Source organism: Saccopteryx leptura, chromosome 11, assembly GCF_036850995.1.
Source record: "Saccopteryx leptura isolate mSacLep1 chromosome 11, mSacLep1_pri_phased_curated, whole genome shotgun sequence".
In the NCBI taxonomy this organism is placed as follows: Eukaryota; Metazoa; Chordata; class Mammalia; order Chiroptera; family Emballonuridae; genus Saccopteryx; species Saccopteryx leptura.
This window is the reverse complement of record NC_089513.1, coordinates 32,654,696-32,672,996: the sequence shown is the minus strand read 5'-3', so window position 1 is coordinate 32,672,996 and position 18,301 is coordinate 32,654,696. Positions and strand designations below refer to the sequence as shown.

Sequence of the window (18,301 nt, the reverse complement as noted above, 5' to 3'; positions counted from 1 at the left end):
TTATTTATTGTAGGGCAGTCGTTAAGAGTTTTGGAGCCTGAGAACCCAAGCTTATGGCGATATGAAGCAAACATAATATAACTGGATTATTAGTTAATCAGTGAGAGAGGAGACATTCTTACTATTCCTTCACCCTTGGCTCCTATACCCTGGCCCAGGGAAGATAATACTGTTTGTTTTCCTCTGGTTTAAAGTGTATTGCATCCTGTACAACACCACCCCACACTTGGTGGTGTTGCCTAGCTGATACCAAAATAAACTTCAGCCAATAATTTCACCATTACTGCAGTTCATGTCTGGATGATGGTGCATGTAGTAAGACCTTTGATTTACATAGGTGTGAGCTCACTGCTGTACTTCCTTTCCTATAAAATGACTACTGTGGAGGCAATACTGAATGGATTACCAGGGGAATAAATATAGCCATGGTATTCTTAGTCAATGCAAATTCGTGTCTGGACTATGTATTTAGTCCTTTGGAAACAAATTGCTGCCCTTTCTATGATAGAAGGGGTCAAATGTAATGAATCTGGCCCCAAGTGGATGGCTAGTTCATCTTCAGGTAATGGTACTGGCTTAGTATTGCCTTTTGTGGCTAGGGTACATAGCAGTGGTTATAGGCATATCAGACTTGATGAGTGGAAGTCCATATTGGGGGTTTTTTGTGTTTTTTTTTTCTTTTTCTTTTTATTTTTTCTGAAGTTGGAAACGGGAAGTCAGACAGACTCCCACATGTGCCTGACCGGGATCCACCCAGCATGCCCACCAGGGGGCGATGCTCTGCCCATCTGGGGTGTTGCTCTGCCGCAACCAGAGCCATTCTAGCACCTGAGGCAGAGGCCACAGAGCCATCCTCAGCGCCCAGGCCAACTTTGCTCCAATTGAGCCTTGGCTGCGGGAGGGGAAGAGAGAGACAGAGAGGAAGGAGAGGGGGAGCGGCAGAGAAGCAGATGGGCACTTCTCCTGTGTGCCCTGGCCGGGAATCGAACCTGGGGCTCCTGCACGCCAGGCCGATGCTCTACCACTGAGCCAACTGGCTAGGGCCTATATTGGGTTTTTTGGGGAGGGGTTATTATTATTTTTTATTCATTTTAGAGAAGAGAGGCAGAGAGAGAGAGAGAAAGGGGGTAAGAGCAGGAAGTATCAACTCCCATATGTGCCTTCACCAGGCAAGCCCAGGGTTTTGAACCAGTGACCTCAGTGTTCCAGGTCGACACTTGATCCACTGCGCCACCACAGGTCAGGCTGGAAGTCCATACAGTTGAGCCCATGCATAGCTTTCATCCCTGTTGCTATGACCACTTTGTACCTGAGTTCATTGGGCAAACATTGGTAAAAAGGTTGACTGGCATTCATACTGTGAATCATCATGTCCATGTGACTAGGAGGCTTCTCCACAGTGGATGTCCTTTGTTGAGGATTCACATGGGACAGAAATATATTCATTCTTTGCTCATTCTAGGAGGCCCATCCTCGTACTTTTCCTCCAGAATCCTTATTACTAGTCTTCTAGTCTTATTCTTTCCAGGTACCTACTTAATCAGATAACGCATTAGTCATTACCCATCAGTCAATATAGACATGTATCTTAGGCTATGTTCCTTCAGTGAAAAGTGGACAACTAACTGGTTGTGTATCTAAATTCTGCCCACTAGGAAGATTTACCTTCACTGGCATGTTTGAGACCACAGCTGGGCTTAAGTGAAAGCTATTTGCTTTCAGCTTGTGCCTACACATGGGTAGACACATCTGTAAACCAACAATGAAAGTAAATCTGTACCTTTTCAATCTCTGTTAACTGGTAATAGGGAATATGCATCAGGCCATGAATATAGATTGGGGTATATAGATAGGGGAAAACAGGAACAGGCGCTATGATAATCTGAGTCACCAGCACATAGGATTTACTTATCTTCCAGACTTGCTTTTACAGTGGAATACAGGTTTCTATGTCCAATTTTATGATTTGGTTGATTAAATAACAACTAGTACACATTGGTCAGTTTGTAATAGTCATTTGGCACTCTGTGGTCAAGCATTAAGTGTCTGTTAGTGCCCAAGAGCAAACTAGGACCTGCTCTGGTATCTGTTGCCTCAAAATTCAGGGCTCATCATGCGTTGTACCTCTCTGAGGTGGTAAAGAATGGTTGGAGATATACATGAAGTGAGAGAACAAGCCATGTGACTATTCAAGAGAAAAGTATTCCAGGCAGAGGGAATAACAAATCAAGAGGTCCCTAAATATATCAGGAACAGAGTGAGCCTGGGCTAAACAGGTAATAGAGGTGATGGAATGAAATGAGGGTAGAAAGGGCCAGATCATGGAACCTTCTAAGCCATAGGAAGAATTTGAAATTTATTCCCAGTTTAATGGGAATCCACTGGAACTCTTTATATAGGATAATAACATGTAAAGATCACTCTGTTGTATGGAGAATAGGAGAAAGGTAAGTTAGCAAGAAGAAAGCAAATGCCTTGAGAGTAATCAACTATGTCAGATAAATTAAGAATAAGATCAATAATTGATCATTGGACTTGTCAAGATAGAGCTTACTAGGGACTTTAATAATTTTAGTTTCAATGTAGTGATAGAGATAAGAGCCTAAAGCAGTGGGTTAAAAAAAGAGACTTAATGTTAGTTAGAATATAGAGCAATGTTAACACTACTGATGGAAGTGTGAATTGGTTTAACCATTTAAAAATATCTAGTTGTTGCCTGACCTGTGGTGGCGCAGTGGATAAAGCGCCGACCTGGAAATGCTGAGGTCGCCGGTTCAAAAACCCTGGGCTTGCCTGGTCAAGGCACATATGGGAGTTGATGCTTCCAGCTCCTCCCCCCTTCTCTCTCTCTCTGTCCTCTCTCTCTCTTTCTCTGTCTCTCCCTCTCCTCTCTAAAATGAATAAATAAAAAATAAAATAAAATAAAATAAAAATATCTAGTTGTAGACCCAACAATTTTAGTTAGGGGAGGGGGGCAAAAGGGGTATAAAAAGAGACACAGGGATGGAGGGTGAGTGAGTTATATTCAGTGGGACACTTGAATCCATGTAAACACAATAAATTAAAATAAAATAAAAAAGCCCAACAATTCTGATCCTAAGGTTTTATAACCTAGAGAAACACCTGGAGATCCTGGCATATTCATATTGGCATTATTTGTAATAGCAAATGTTATCATCCATTGAAGGAGAAAGGGTAAATAAATTGTGGCATATGTCACACTATAGTAGTGAACATGAATGTACTACAGTTATACACATGAATATGGATGAATCTTCCAAACATAATATTAAGCAAAAAAAGCAAGTCACAAAATACATGTGGAATAATGTCACAAATGTATAAAGTTTAAAAACATACCATATTTGTCTGCTAGGTCTGCCATAACAAAATATCACAGACGGAGTGGCTTAAACAATGCAAACTTATTTTCTCAAGTTCTATGCATTAATTTTGGTCATCTGTGCTTTCTTCTAGAAGTTATATAGTTTTAGCTTTTATGTTTAGGTTTTTATTACATTTATAGTTAATTTTTGTGTATAGCATAAGAATTGAGGTTAATTTTGGTCACATTTTGTTAAAAAGAGACTGTCCTTTTACCATTGAATTATTTCACAACTTTGTTGGAGATCAGTTGTGCATCTATGTTTAGATCTATTTATTTACTCTGTTCTATTCCATTAATGGGTATGTGTGTCCTTATGCCATTATCACACTGGCGTAGCTTGATTTCTTTAGCTTTTTACTAAAGCTTGCAATCAAATAGTGTAACTTCTTAAATTTTTTTCTTTTTCAAAATTGTTCAGATTCTTCTGTGCCTTTCTACATAAAGATTTAGAATCACTTTGTCAGTTTCTACAAAAAAGCCTGCCGAGATTTTGATTGGGGTTGCATTGAATCTATGGATCAATTTGGAGAGAATTCTACCATCTTAACAATATTAAATCTTTCTATTCATAAATGACAGCATATATTTCTGGTTACGAGGTCTTTAATTTTACATAGCAATGTCTTACAGTTTTCAGTATACAAATGTCGCATATATTTTGTTGAATTTGTTTTGAAGTATTTCATTTTTTGATACAGTTGATTAACATGTTTTAAGTTGTTCATTGCTAGTATGTAGAAATACAATTGATTTTTATATATTGTTGTAATAAACTCATTTATAAGTTCTAATAGCTTTTTTGAGACACTAGGATTTTCTATATGTGTGTCATCTGTAAGTGAAGACAATTTGACTTTTTTATTTGTATGTTTCAATTATTTTTTTATCTTTATTGCATTGGCTAGGAGTATTGAATAGAAGTTATACAATGTTGAATAGAAGTGGTAAGAGAGGCATTATTGCTTTCCTCCCTTGTTCCTAGAAGAAAAGCATTCATTATTTAACCATTAAGTATGATGTTAGCTGTTCATTTATTTGTCTTTGCTTTTTGTTGGAATAGTTAATTTACATATAATATAGTTGATGTTTAGATTTAAATCTACCATCTCCTTATTTGTTTTTATTTATCTCATTTTGTCATTTCTTTTGACTCCTTTTTAGTCTGATTTTATAATATTTATTTTTGTTTTTAGTTTTTTGTTTTTATGTTTATTGTATTGATTTGAGGGAGAGAGACAGAGAGAGAGAGAGAGAAAGAAACAATGATATGCTCCTGTATGTGCTCTGACCAGGGATTGAATTGGCAACCTCTGTGCTTCAGGATGATGCTCTAACCAACTGAGCTATCCAGCTAGGGATAACATTTTTCTACTGATTTATTGTTTATACATTGCTTTATTGTTATTTAATGGTTACCTCATAACAGCCTTTCTCAGATGTGATTCTGTGAGAGAATGAAGCCCACGTACTCTAAGGCACCCTCTGTAAGTAATGTATTACTGTCTCTACTGTGCATCTGTTGTGGTACTAGCTATGTTACCATTTTGCGGAGAATTAGGAAAATAGTCATTAAATTCTTTTCTGTTTTATTTTCTTATAGAACCTTGATTAAAAAAGGCTGCCTTAGAAATTACAACATACACATTTATTTGTTTCTCTTAATTTACTATTTCTAGGATAATCCAAAGACCTTGTAATATTTTAGTTCTATTTACCTCCCTCCCATTGTACTATTTTTGCCATATATTTTAATTCTACATATATTGTAAACCCCACCTGGAGGCCTGGGATCTTGGACGTTTGCCTTTAAAACTAGCCTGTGCCGTGTTTTCAGCTGTCTAGACCACCTGCAGTCTGACAGTGGTGTGCCCGTAACAGTGGGCTGGCAATCCAGAAAGTCACGGAGCTCTCACGCTGCCACCATCACAGGCATCTGGGATTGCTGAGCACAGGACCAGCCTTTTCAAAAATCAACTCAACAAGGGTTTCTGACCCCACCTTTCTAACTTTTTCTTGGTTTACACACCTTATAAATAAGTTTGGTCAATGAATGTAGCTGTTCCAAAAAAGGGGTCATGCATTCTTGGCTACTTCCTTGGTGATAATCAGGCCAAAAGGCCTATTTATAAATTTAGGATTCTGTCTTGACCATTCCTGGGCATGATGCTCCTTTCTTTGTCCTAATGGCAGCCTCTGGCCAGCCTAGTTGCTATACCCTCCTGATTGCTGATCCTTCTCCCACTTCCCCTCACCCACACCCACTCTTTCAAACTGCTTACCTTACCGATGTCCATACACTGCTGATGTATCAGCTGTAATTTAGTGAGACTTTCCTCATCACTGGGATTAGGCTTCAGTTTTCCCAGATCTCCTGTGGCAAACATATACAAACCAAATCCGGCCAGCCACTTCTCTAAGTGGTGACTGTGATCCATTACTTACTGATTTCTTCCTCCTCCCTCTCCGAGGATAATTGTGTGTTTTGTAGTACTCCCATATTGTGATTACCATTTTATAGGTAAATAGTGATCTGTTTCACCTGAAACTTTCTTACAGTCGGGAGAACACATTCCATTTGGATTTTGTTTATTATTCTAGATAGTGAGACTAAGTCCAAGTTTGGAGAGCTGGCTTCAGAGGAGAGAATTACAGAAAAAACTGAACCATTGACTGAAGAGCCTGGCAGCCTCAGAGACAATGTTCTCCAGGACTCCAAATGCAGAGACTTCTGTGAATTTCGGGATAAATTAAATGAAAATGATCAGAACCTCTTTAAAAGAAGACAACATAACTGTGATGAATGTGGACAAAGCTTTGCTTGGAGTACAGGCCTTATTAGGCATCAAAGAACCCATTGGGAAAAACCCTATGAATGTGATAAGTGTGGAAAGGCCTTTAGTGTGAGCTCAGCTCTGGTTCTGCATCAGAGAATTCATACTGGGGAGAAACCCTATCATTGTAATTGGTGTATTAAAAGTTTCAGTCAAAGCTCAGACCTTATTAAACATCAAAGAGTCCACACTGGTGAGAAACCCTATAAATGCAATGAATGTGGGAAACCTTTCAGCCAGAGCTCCTATCTTATTATACATCAGAGAATCCATACAGGAGAGAAACCCTATCAGTGCAGTCTCTGTAGTAAAAGTTTTAGCCAGCGCTCAGACCTGGGTAAACATCAGAGAATCCATACTGGAGAGAAGCCTTATACATGTAACCAGTGTAACAAACATTTTAGTCAGAGTTCTGATGTTATAAAACATCAAAGAATCCATACCGGTGAAAAACCATATAAATGTGAGGTGTGTGGGAAAGCCTTCAGTCAGAGCTCAGATCTTATTCTCCATCAGAGGATCCACACTGGGGAGAAACCGTACCCGTGCAATCAGTGTAGCAAAAGTTTCATTCAGAACTCAGACCTTATTAAACATCGAAGGATCCACACTGGAGAGAAGCCCTATAAATGTAATGACTGTGGGAAGGCTTTTATTCAGAGCTCAGTCCTTATTCTGCACCAGAGAATTCACACAGGAGAGAAACCCTATCCGTGTAATCAATGTAGCAAAACCTTCAGTAGACTTTCAGATCTTATTAATCATCAGCGAATTCACACCGGAGAGAAGCCTTACCCATGTAACCAGTGCAGTAAAATGTTTAGTCGAAGATCAGATCTTGTTAAACACCATAGGATTCACACAGGTGAGAAACCCTATGAATGTGACAGATGTGGGAAAACCTTTAGTCAGAGCTCCAACCTTATTCTCCATCAGAGAATCCACACTGGGGAGAAACCCTATCCTTGTAGTGATTGTACTAAAAGTTTTAGTCGTCGTTCAGACCTTGTCAAACATCAGAGAATCCACACTGGAGAGAAACCGTATGCATGTGATCAGTGCACTAGAAGCTTCAGTCAAAGCTCAGACCTCACTAAGCATCAGAGAGTCCATTCTGGAGAAAAGCCCTATCACTGTGATGGTTGTGAGAAAGCCTTTAGTCAGAGTTCCGACCTGACTCTTCACCAGAGAGTCCACACTGGAGAGAAACCGTACCCGTGCACACAGTGCAGCAGAAGTTTCAGCCAGAACTCGGACCTCATCAAACATCAGAGAATCCACACTGGAGAAAAACCATATAAGTGTAATGAGTGTGGGAAGGCGTTCAGTCAGTGCTCGGCTCTTACCCTGCACCAGAGGACCCACACCGGAGAGAAACCGTATCCGTGCGATCAGTGTGGCAAAAACTTTAGTCGGCGCTCTGATCTCATCAACCATCAAAGAGTCCACAGTGGGGAAAAGCCATATAAATGTGACACATATGAAAAAGCCTTCAGCACATGTACTGATCTTATTGGACATCAGAGAATTCACGCCAGGGAGAAACCCCACAGGTGTCACCAGTGCAGCAGGAAATTTACCCAACTCTCTGAACTAACTGATCACGAGCAAGTCCATTCCGGCCAAGACAGTCTAAATGAGACGAATGTGGGAAAACCTTTAGTGTATACACCAACTTTGTTCACTACCAAAGACACTATACCAGAAAAATAGAAATACTATTGATTATGAAAAAGGTTTTAATCAATGCTCAACTCTTGTGCTACATTTAAAAAAAACTCACTATGGAAAGAAAACATTGATTCAATTTTCATAATGAAAGTTTAACTTAGAGTTCAGACATTACTAAACTTAAGAAAATTCTGAGGAGGAATCCTGTGTGTTGTGGGAAAATGTTCAATGTAAATAAAAATTTTACTGAATGTCAGCAACAATGGAAAGAAATTTGTATCTGCTACAATGTAAGAAAAACTCTAGTCTTATTCAAATATGTTCTACAAAAAGAGTGTTTTATCATTGTAAGAAATGTATAACAATATTAAGAACCTTACCAGATATTACAAAAATCAATGCTGTAGGGTGTAAAATCAGAACTTAGAAATATATTAGTATTATAATCTCAAATTTTTAGTGAGCCCAAATTACCTATTACATATAAAGAAGTTGTTTTAGATAATGTAGGGAAAACTTAAAATTTTTCCATATTTAATTGGCATTCACTCTGATATACACTTATCTGCTCACAGCTAGAGAGTTCTAGCTTATGCTAGTGCTAGCTATCATTAAATCTCGTGTAAAAATACTATGCTATTGTATTAAATTTATTGACTACATTACTCCAGTGCCCTATTTTATCAAAAAAAATTTTTTTCTGGCCTAGTTTTGGTTTTTCTAATGAGAAGGAGTTTTTAAGTTCCTGTGATGTTCACAGAAAATATGGATTTGTTTTGCTCTCAATAATGCAGCCTATGAACTTTAGTGGTTTGCAATCACTTCTTCCATACTACCACTTAATCACAGCTTCTAAATATGTAGAATAAAAAAACTGTAAGTCAAAGTGTGAAGATTTCTCTACTATATATATATTTTTTAATTTTATTTTTTACATTTTATTTATTCATTTTTTTAAAGAGAGGAGACACAGAGAGAGAAAGAGACAGAGAGAGGAAAGAGATAGAAAGAACAGAGAGAGGAGCAGGAAGCATCAACTCCCGTATGTTCCTTGACTAGGCAAGCCTGGGGTTTTGAACCAGCGACCTCAGTGTTCCAGGTCGACGCTTTTACCCACTGCGCCAACACAGGTCAGGCTCTACTACTATATTATATATCATCTATGGATGGAACAAAATGACAGCTAAAGTAATACTCCCATGACTAATTTATGTAGCATATTCTGTTTAAAAAGACCTACTGCCTGATTTCTTTTAAGTGAGAGGAAGGGAGGTAGAGAGACAGACTTCCACATACCCCCGACCAGGATCCCCCAGCAACCCCTGTCTGGGACTGATGCTGAAATCAATTGAGCCATCTTCAGTACCCAGGGCCGAGGCTTGAACCAATCGATCCACTGGCTGTGAGAGGGGAAAAAGGAGAGAAGGAGGAGAGGGAGGGGAAGAGAAGCAGATGGTTGCTTCTCATGTGTGTCCTGACCAGGAATTGAACCCGAGACATCTGCATGCAAGACCGATGCTCTATCCACTGAGCCAACCGGCCAGGACGAGCTTTTTTTTTTTTTCTTTTCTGAAGCTGGAAACGGGGAGAGACAGTCAGACAGACTCCCACAAGCGCGCCCAACCGGAATCCACCCGGCACGACCACCAGGGGCGAAGCTCTGCCCACCAGGGGGGGATGCTCTGCCCCTCCGGGGTGTCGCTCTGTTGCGACCAAAGCCACTCTAGCGCCTGGGGCAGAGGCCAAGGAGCCATCCCCAGCGCCCGGGCCATCTTTGCTCCAATGGAGCCTTGGCTGCGGGAGGGGAAGAGAGAGACAGAGAGGAAGGAGAGGGGGAAGGGTGGAGAAGCAGATGGGCGCTTCTCCTGTGTGCCCTGGCCGGGAATCGAACCCGGGACTTCTGCACGCCAGGCCGACACTCTACCACTGAGCCAACCGGCCAGGGCCAGGACCAGCTTTTTTAAGTGACAATATTCATCAGACTTTGTTGATTTCTGACATAGATATTGATAATAGGCCATATATATATATGTGTGTGTGTGTGTGTGTGTGTGTGTGTGCGCGCGCGCGCAGTTTTCTACTGAAAAATAGAAAATTTTTTAAACAATTTTTTTTTTTTTTTTGTATTTTTCCGAAGCTGGAAACGGGGAGAGACAGTCAGATAGACTCCCGCATGAGCCCGACCGGGATCCACCCGGCATGCCCACCAGGGGCGACACTCTGCCCACCAGGGGGCGATGCTCTGCCCCTCCGGGGGCGTCGCTCTGCGGCGACCAGAGCCACTCTAGCGCCTGGGGCAGAGGCAGAGGAGCCATCCCCAGCGCCCGGGCCATCCTTGCTCCAATGGAGCCTTGGCTGCGGGAGGGGAAGAGAGAGACAGAGAGGAAGAAGGGGGGGTGGGGGTGGAGAAGCAAATGGGCGCTTCTCCTGTGTGCCCTGGCCGGGAATCAAACCCGAGTCCCCCGCACGCCAGGCCAACGCTCTACCGCTGAGCCAAAAGGCCAGAGCCTAAACAATTTTTTTAAAGATTTTGTTTATTCATTTTTAGAGAGGGAGAAAGAGAGAGAGAAAGGGGGGAGGAGCAGGAAGCATCAACTTCCATATGTGCCTTGACCAGGCAAGCCCGGGCTTTTGAACCAGGGACCTCAGCGTTCCAGAAAGTTTTTTTTTTTTTTTTTTTTTTTGTATTTTTCTGAAGCCGAAACGAGAGACAGTCAGACAGACTCCCGCATGCGCCCGACGGGGATCCACCCGGCACGCCCACCAGGGGCAGTGCTCTGCCCACCAGGGGGCGATGCTCTGCCCCTCCAGGGCGTAGCTCTGCAGTGATCAGAGCCACTGTAGCGCCTGGGGCAGAGGCCAAGGAGCCATCCCCAGCGCCCGGACCATCTTTGCTCCAATGGAGCCTTGGCTGCGGGAGGGGAAGAGAGAGAGAGGAAGGAGGAGGGGGGATGGAGAAGCAAATGGGCACTTCTCCTATGTGCCCTGGCCGGGAATCGAACCCGGGTCCCCCACACGCCAGGCCGACGCTCTACCGCTGAGCCAACTGGCCAGGGCCCAGAAAGTTTTTTTAAAAATTAAAATTCAGGCCCTGGCCGGTTGGCTCAGCGGTAGAGCGTCGGCCTGGCGTGCGGAAGTCCCAGGTTCGATTCCCAGCCAGGGCACACAGGAGAGGCGCCCATCTGCTTCTCCACCCCTCCCCCTCTCCTTCCTCTCTGTCTCTCTCTTCCCCTCCCGCAGCCAAGGCTCCATTGGAGCAAAGTTTGCCCAGGCGCTGAGGATGGCTCTGTGGCCTCTGCCTCAGGCGCTAGAGTGGCTCTGGTCGCAACAGAGCGATGCCCGGATGGGCAGAGCATCGCCCCCTGGTGGACGTGCCGGGTGGATCCCAGTCGGGGGCATGCGGGAGTGTGTCTATCTGCCTCCCCGTTTCCAGCTTCAGAAAAATACAAAAAAATAAATAAATAATAAAATAAAAATTTAAATTGTCTTTCTGTTATTAACTGTTTGTTAAAATTCTGCTACTATCATTTAATTTGAATGCCCCTATAATTTCCCAATTAATATTGCAGTCCAACACACTTAAATTAGTATGTGCAAGGCATTTAAAGGTTTTATAGTGTACACAAAGTTTGTATACAAACCTGTATACTGTCCCAACAAAATATGTATTGAATAATGATTAAGGCTGATGTATACAGAAAACACAAAGCTCAAAGTAATCATAAAGGCAGACAAGAGCCCAGAGGAGGTAGGGTTCAATAATGATTGGAAAGAAAAGGGGAAGTTTTGTGGAGCTCCTGAGACTTGAGTTTTGAAGGGTGAGGTAGGGACATAAAGGCAGGAAGGAAATAGTTAACAAAGGCACAGAAGCAAGGTATAAGAAATAACGTGGAGTGTGCTGCTTGGTCATTCATTCAGTAAGTATTCAGTGTCAGGCGCTGTGCTTAGTGCTCCTGAAGGGGAAAAAGGTTCCTGCCCATAGTTGAAGTGTTACGAAAATAATGACTGGAATGTGTCCTTAAAAAATGAAGAGTAAGGTGGAAATAAAAATGAAGTACAAGAAAAGACAGTTGAATGTGATAATAAACAGGCACTTAAACTCTCTGGGGTTTAGTGTCATCTATAAAACAAAAGTTCTAGGTGTGATGGGAGATCTTTTTCTGCATTTTGCTTTCAAGATAATGGGAGGCCATTAGGGCCTTTGAACCAGGGAATGGCATGATCATCTCTCTACTTTACAAAGAGTCTAAGATTAAAAGGAGGAAAGAAGCAGCAGAAAGGAAAACAGTTTGGAAGTCTGGAAATAAAATCCTGAGGTTCATGTAAAAGTAGAGGAGCTTGAAGGCAGTGACATGATAGGTTGAAGAGTGAGTAGGAAGAAAAGTGTACAATCAATTACTGCTCTTTGGGGAATTTAAAAAGTGAAAAAGAAAAGGAGAATGATCAAATTTATATCTGACATTTAGCCATCTCTCATAAGAATCAATTTTAAGAGCCAATTGCTTAATATTTCTACCCTGTGTCCTAAAGGTAAACTCAAAGTCATGAACTTAATACATGCACCCATGTCTTCCTCCTGAATTCTCTATCCTGGTGAACTGCATTACTAAAGACCTGGCTAGTCATGGCTGACCAGGTGGTGGCACAGGGGATAGAGCATCGGACTGGGACGCAGAGGACCCAGGCTCGAAACCCTGCGGTCACCAGCTTGAGCTTGAGGACAGGCTCACCAGCTTGAGCGTGGGGTAGCTGGTTTGAGCAAGGGGTCACTCACTCTGTTGGAGCCCCCCAGTTAAGGCACAGATGAGAAATCAATTATTGAACAACTAAGGAGCTGCAACAAAGAATTGATGCTTCTCATCTCTCTCCCTTCGGTCTGTCCGTATCTCTGACTCTATGTAAAAAAAAAAAGAAAAGAAAAAAAATCTGGCTATCCAGATAAAATGAGTAGCTATCCTCTACTCCTCATTCTCCTCCGGTTTTCTAAATCCAGTTGCTCACTAGGACTTGGAAATAAGTTATAAAAGTGACGCTACTTACTATACAAATTAAAGCAATAAAAAAGGAAGAGAAATGCAAAATATTGTGCCTGACATTTAATTCCAGTTGATTTCCCCAAACATCTGCTGATTCTTCGACTGGCAGAGCCAAAGACCAAGAAATACAGTCAAATGACACCAGAAGGTAAATGGAATTCTCAGCAAACTCACTGTGATAGGGAGTAAAATTGGGTCACAGAACACGCCAAGCAGGAGGTGCTCTTGTAATCACCCACAATCTCAATGTAAACACTGAAAGGCTCTACTCTAGGCGTGAGAATGAAACCTGTGCGGAGCAAGTGTCAAGAAACGTCTGAAACAGACAACAGTGGGGTGACTGCTGGGATGGGGTGGGGGTAGAGGGGAGATAAATGGTGATGGACAGAGACTGGACTTGGATGAGCACATGACACAGTGGGTGTACTGATGATGTGTTGTGGAACTGTGCACCTGAAACCTGTATAATTTTGTTAATCAGTGTCACCCCGATAAATTCAGTAAAAAGGAATAAGTCTGAAACAATCTCATGAGGTCAGCCTTTTTAGTAAATTGTTATCTGCTCTTAATCTAGCTGCCAGGTAGAAGACAGGGTAAATCCTCTAGAGGATGACAATCTCATCGAGACTGTCACTTTTCATGTGTAATACTCAGTGTTCAATCAAAAATTATCAGAATAGAGTCACAGATATCAGTATGAACTCTCATACACAGATGGGTAGACACAGAAACAATTATGAAAGGAGTATACATGGATTAGTATATATTATGTGTTCTCTGAGAGGGCTCCGATCATGGTTTGTAAATAGCATTCTGCAAATAAAAGGAACTAGGGTTCCTTTAAGAAATGGCTGATTCTAGCGGTAGGGCAGCAAAACTACATGATGAACCTGGAGCATCTTATAGTACAAGAAAGGAAGCAAGAATTCAAAAAACAATACAGTGGGGGCATGTCAAAGGAACAAAGAAGTCCATTTAAAAGAGCTGCTAAGACCAAACACCATATTTTTTGTTCAAGACACACTTTTTTCCCCCCAAAAGTGGAGGGGGGAATGCCTGTGCATCTTATGGAGTGAAAAAGACGGTATTTTATTAAATATTTTAACACACCATTTGGTTCAGAATATTTTTTTTCTTATCTTTCTCCTTAAAACCCTAGGTGTGTCTTATGGAGTGAAAAATATGGTAAATATACATGAGCCCACATTGATGTAAATAAATATGGAAGAAGAGACAAACCATATTGGAGAATTACAAATAATGTATGTAGATTGTCCCCCCTCCAGGATGTGAAGTGTAATCCCAACCTGCTACCCCTAAAGAATGCTGAAACTGTTGACTCACTTCCAAGGAATAGGGTATGGAAAGGGGAAAAAAATAGTAACTACAGTGGAGAAACCTGGCAAAAACTACTTGAAGTTTTCTCAGCACTGTTGACATTCTGGGCCAGATATCTGGCTGTCTACCCAAATGTGTATATACATGTATCTGTAATACTTTTGCCATTTTTTCTGAATTGTTTAAAATTAAGTTGCAGCCTGACCTGTGGTGGCATAGTGGCTAAAGCATTGACTTGGAACACTAAGGTCGCTGGTTCAAAAAAAAACCCTGGGCTTGCCTGGTCAAGGCACATATGGGAGTTGATGCTTCCTGTTCCCCGCCTCCCCCCTCCCCACCCCCATCTCTCTCTCTCTCCTAAAATGAATAAATAAAATCTTAAAAAAAAAAATTAAGTTGCAGACACAATGCCTCTTTGACATTTAAATAGAGCGAGAAGGATGATTCTGAGCAGGGAGGTGACATAAGCTGACTCGCATGGTCTGGCTGCTGTGTTGAGAACTGAGTGAAGTAGTGCGAACAGGAAAGCAGGGACACTATGGCCTCAGCAACTCACTAAGATGAGGACAATTCTAAGAACATGTTTGGGGGAAATTAAAAGTCTGTTCTGGGACATGTTAGGTTTGCGATGCCTAATCAGTCATTGTGGCAAGCTCAGTTTATAAGCCTATTTGCAGGGCCAGGATTCCTGGTTTAGAGCTGGACTTCTCCGTGGTTGTTGCTGGAGCCTAGAAACGTCAAATGGATGCTCTACGGTGGAAACTGACCAGAGGGAGAGGGGGATCTGAAGTCTTCTCCCTCCTACCCCATGGTGAGGCGAAGATGAGGTATTCATACCACTTACTCTGAAGATGGTCAGTGAGACTAAGAGCTGTAGACAGCTCAGTAACAACTACTGCATTTGTTCTCTCCTTCCCTGTTTCACCTCCCATTCACCCTGTTGACTTTTCCTGGGATTACATCACAATACAATTTTCACAGTAAGCTCTTCTCTTAGGCTCTGTTTTCTTTTTTTTTTTTTTTTTTTTTTATTATTTTATTTTTCTGAAGCTGGAAATGGGGAGAGACAGACAGACTCCCGCATGCGCCGGACCGGGATCCACCCGGCACGCCCACCAGGGGCGACGCTCTGCCCACCAGGGGGCGATGCTCTGCCCCTCCGGGGCGTCGCTCTGCCACGACCAGAGCCACTCTAGCGCCTGGGGCAGAGGCCAAGGAGCCATCCCCAGTGCCCGGGCCATCTTTGCTCCAATGGAGCCTTGGCTGCGGGAGGGGAAGAGAGAGACAAAGAGGAAGGAGGTGGGGGGTGAAGAAGCAGATGGGCGCTTCTCCTGTGTGCCCTAGCCGGAAATCGAACCCGGGTCCTCCGCATGCCAGGCCGACGCTCTACCGCTGAGCCAACCGGCTAGGGCCTAGGCTCTGTTTTCTTAAGAACCTAGACTAAAGCAGGCATCAAAATGGGTATGCCTGGCAGGCAAAGGGATAATACAAACCTATAGTTTAGAGAAGGTCTAGGCTGAGACATAGAGTGGTAGAGATAGTATTTAAAGACATAGGAACAGATAAGATTGCCTAGGAAGTGAAATAGGTAGAAGAGATTTGAACACTGAGCCCTCAGGCATCCCAATATATGAAAGTCCAAAAAAATTAGGACATACCAGCACTGAGGCTGAGAAATCCCCATGAAATAGAAAGAAAAACCCGTGTTGTTGTTGAATGCAAATGAAAATGTCTATTATACAAATATATTGCTGATGGCTCAATGTAAATCTATTAAGTGAATAGTGGAATCAGCAGGATGGAAGTTAGCAAACTTGACTAGAACTTATGTGAATTTGTATGATGTATAATAATATCACACCTCATTCCTGATATACAGTGAGTGGTCCCTTGTCTATCACAGGGGTTAAGTGAAAATCCACAACGTAGTGACCGTATATTTATTTTATTATTTATATATTTTTTTAAGGCTTTATAAACCCTCCCCACACTCTTATAAACCTTTCCCACACTCTTATACTTTCTATACTCTTAAACACTTTCTACACTCTTAAACCTACTTAATTTTTTTTATCAAGTTTTTTTATTTTTTTTTATTTTTTTACAGAGACAGAGAGAGTCAGAGGGATAGACAGGGACAGACAGACAGGAATGGAGACAGATGAGAAGCATCAATCATTAGTTTTTTGTTGCGCGTTGCGACTTCTTAGTTCATTGATTGCTTTCTCATATGTGCCTTTACTGCAGGCCTTCAGCAGACTGAGTAACCCCTTGCTGGAGCCAGCAACCCTGGCCAGATAAGCCCGTGCTCAAGCTGGCGACCTCAGGGTCTCGAACCTGGGTCCTCCACATCCCAGTCCAATGCTCTATCCACTGCACCACCGCCTGGTCAGGCTAAACCTACTTAATTTTAACAACATATAAAATTCTATGTGGATACTCACCAGTGAATACTGATATTTTTTTAATCTTATTTTTATTAATTTTAATGCAGTGACATTGATAAATCAGGGTACATATGTTCCGAGAAAACATCTCCAGATTATTTTGACCTTTGATTATGCTGCATACCCCTCACTCAAAGTCAAATCGTCCTCCATCACCTTCTATCTGGTTTTCTTTGTGACCCTACCCTCACTGATATGTTTTAATTGAATTTTTATAGCTTTCAATTTTTTAGGCTAGAAAATGCTTATTTTACCACAAAATAATTAAAAAATATAAAAATACCTATATACCGCAAAATGTCATGATATAGTGAAAAACCCATGATACAAAATCAGATATATACAACTTTAAAATCTGTGATACAGTGAGACTGTGAAAAGTGAACCATGATATGACTGGGACGACTGTAATTTTCACCTATTTTTTTTCCCCTGATCAATCTGGCCAGAAGTTTATCAATTTGATTACTCCTTTAAAGTTAGCCTTCTTATTTTTAAACTTTTCCATTATATTACCTTCATAAAGAAAATACATAAATAAATACTTTTGGGTGGCTGGCCTGTGGTGGCACAGTGGCTAGAGCGTCGACCTGGAACAGTGAGGTGGCCCGTTTGAAACCCTAGTGTTGCCAGGTCAAGGCACATGCAACAAGCAATGAACAACTAAAGTGAAACAACTATAAGTTGATACTTCCTGCTCCCCCCTTCCTCTCTGTAAAATAAAATCTTTTTAAAAAAGGAACTTTGGGGAGTTTAAAGAGATAGCTGGACACTTTCTATGCTCAGCAACTAATGCCTCTCCTTCCCTATCTCATTCGAAGCACACCGCTCACAAAAGTGAGGGGATCAGGGAACGTGCAGACACTCCAGTACTCTCAGCCTTTTGGACAGTGCATTTTCACCAATGAAATAAGTTGCATAATCAACTTTCTTTGACTTTTTTTCTGATGTTAATAAAAAATAAAATGCTTCTGTTTTTTATTGCTTCATATCTATTTTGAAATGTCTTCTAATTCTTGTGAGCAGTATAAGTCACAGTTGCACCAATGGCTAACCGGGTCTTTTATGATCCCCGCCTGCCCACAACCCTCACCCCGGTCATCTCCGGCCTCATCCACTCCCCCCACGTTCATTCTGCTCTAGACACTGGCCTCCCTGCTGTTCCTTGAACAAATGAGGCCTTGTTCCCACATCCAGCTCATTGTCCTCATGTTCACATGCCTGGAACATCTTTCCTCCAGGCTCAGCTTGCTTTCTTACTCATTTGTCCATCAAATCTCACTTTCTCAGTGAAATGTTCCCTGAACAACCTAAATTACAATGCCATTCCTCCTTGATTACTGTATCCCTTATTTCCTTTCTTTTTACTGCTCACCACGATAGTTTGTTTTTTCCCACTGCCACATGTAGTTTCCTACACAGCAGTATATAAATAGGTATAAAACTCCAAACTCTTATGTTGTGGCAATTTCAGATCCACAGGCCTAAAAATAAAATGAAGACCCTCAAGAATCCTGGAAGGGGTACAGAGGTTATGGGAGACTCCAAGGGCCACACAGATGCCCTTGAGGTAAATGTCCCAGGGACAAT

The 18,301-nt window shown here is 41.8% G+C and overlaps 2 protein-coding genes across 7 annotated transcripts in view; one reads left to right on the top strand and one right to left on the bottom strand.

The window, feature by feature from the left end:
• Positions 1-8,153, top strand: part of ZNF397 (zinc finger protein 397) — a 39,259-nt gene extending 31,106 nt beyond the window's left edge. For 4 of the 6 annotated variants that reach the window (XM_066353462.1, XM_066353463.1, XM_066353461.1 and 1 more), the window contains exon 3: positions 5,987-8,153. In XM_066353462.1, the coding sequence (XP_066209559.1) occupies positions 5,987-7,932 (1,946 nt within the window). In that variant the 3' untranslated portion in view covers positions 7,933-8,153. Of the gene's footprint in view, positions 1-4,814; positions 4,873-5,986 lie in introns of all 6 variants that reach the window. The other 2 variants (XR_010747419.1, XM_066353465.1) reach the window with 2 other exon arrangements.
• The window catches only part of ZNF24 (zinc finger protein 24), a 48,190-nt gene that overhangs the window by 17,845 nt on the left and 12,044 nt on the right, over positions 1-18,301 (bottom strand). Inside the window, exon 5 of the mRNA XM_066353469.1 lies at positions 1,736-1,749. Within this exon, the coding sequence (XP_066209566.1) occupies positions 1,736-1,749 (14 nt within the window). The remainder of the gene's footprint in view (positions 1-1,735; positions 1,750-18,301) is intronic.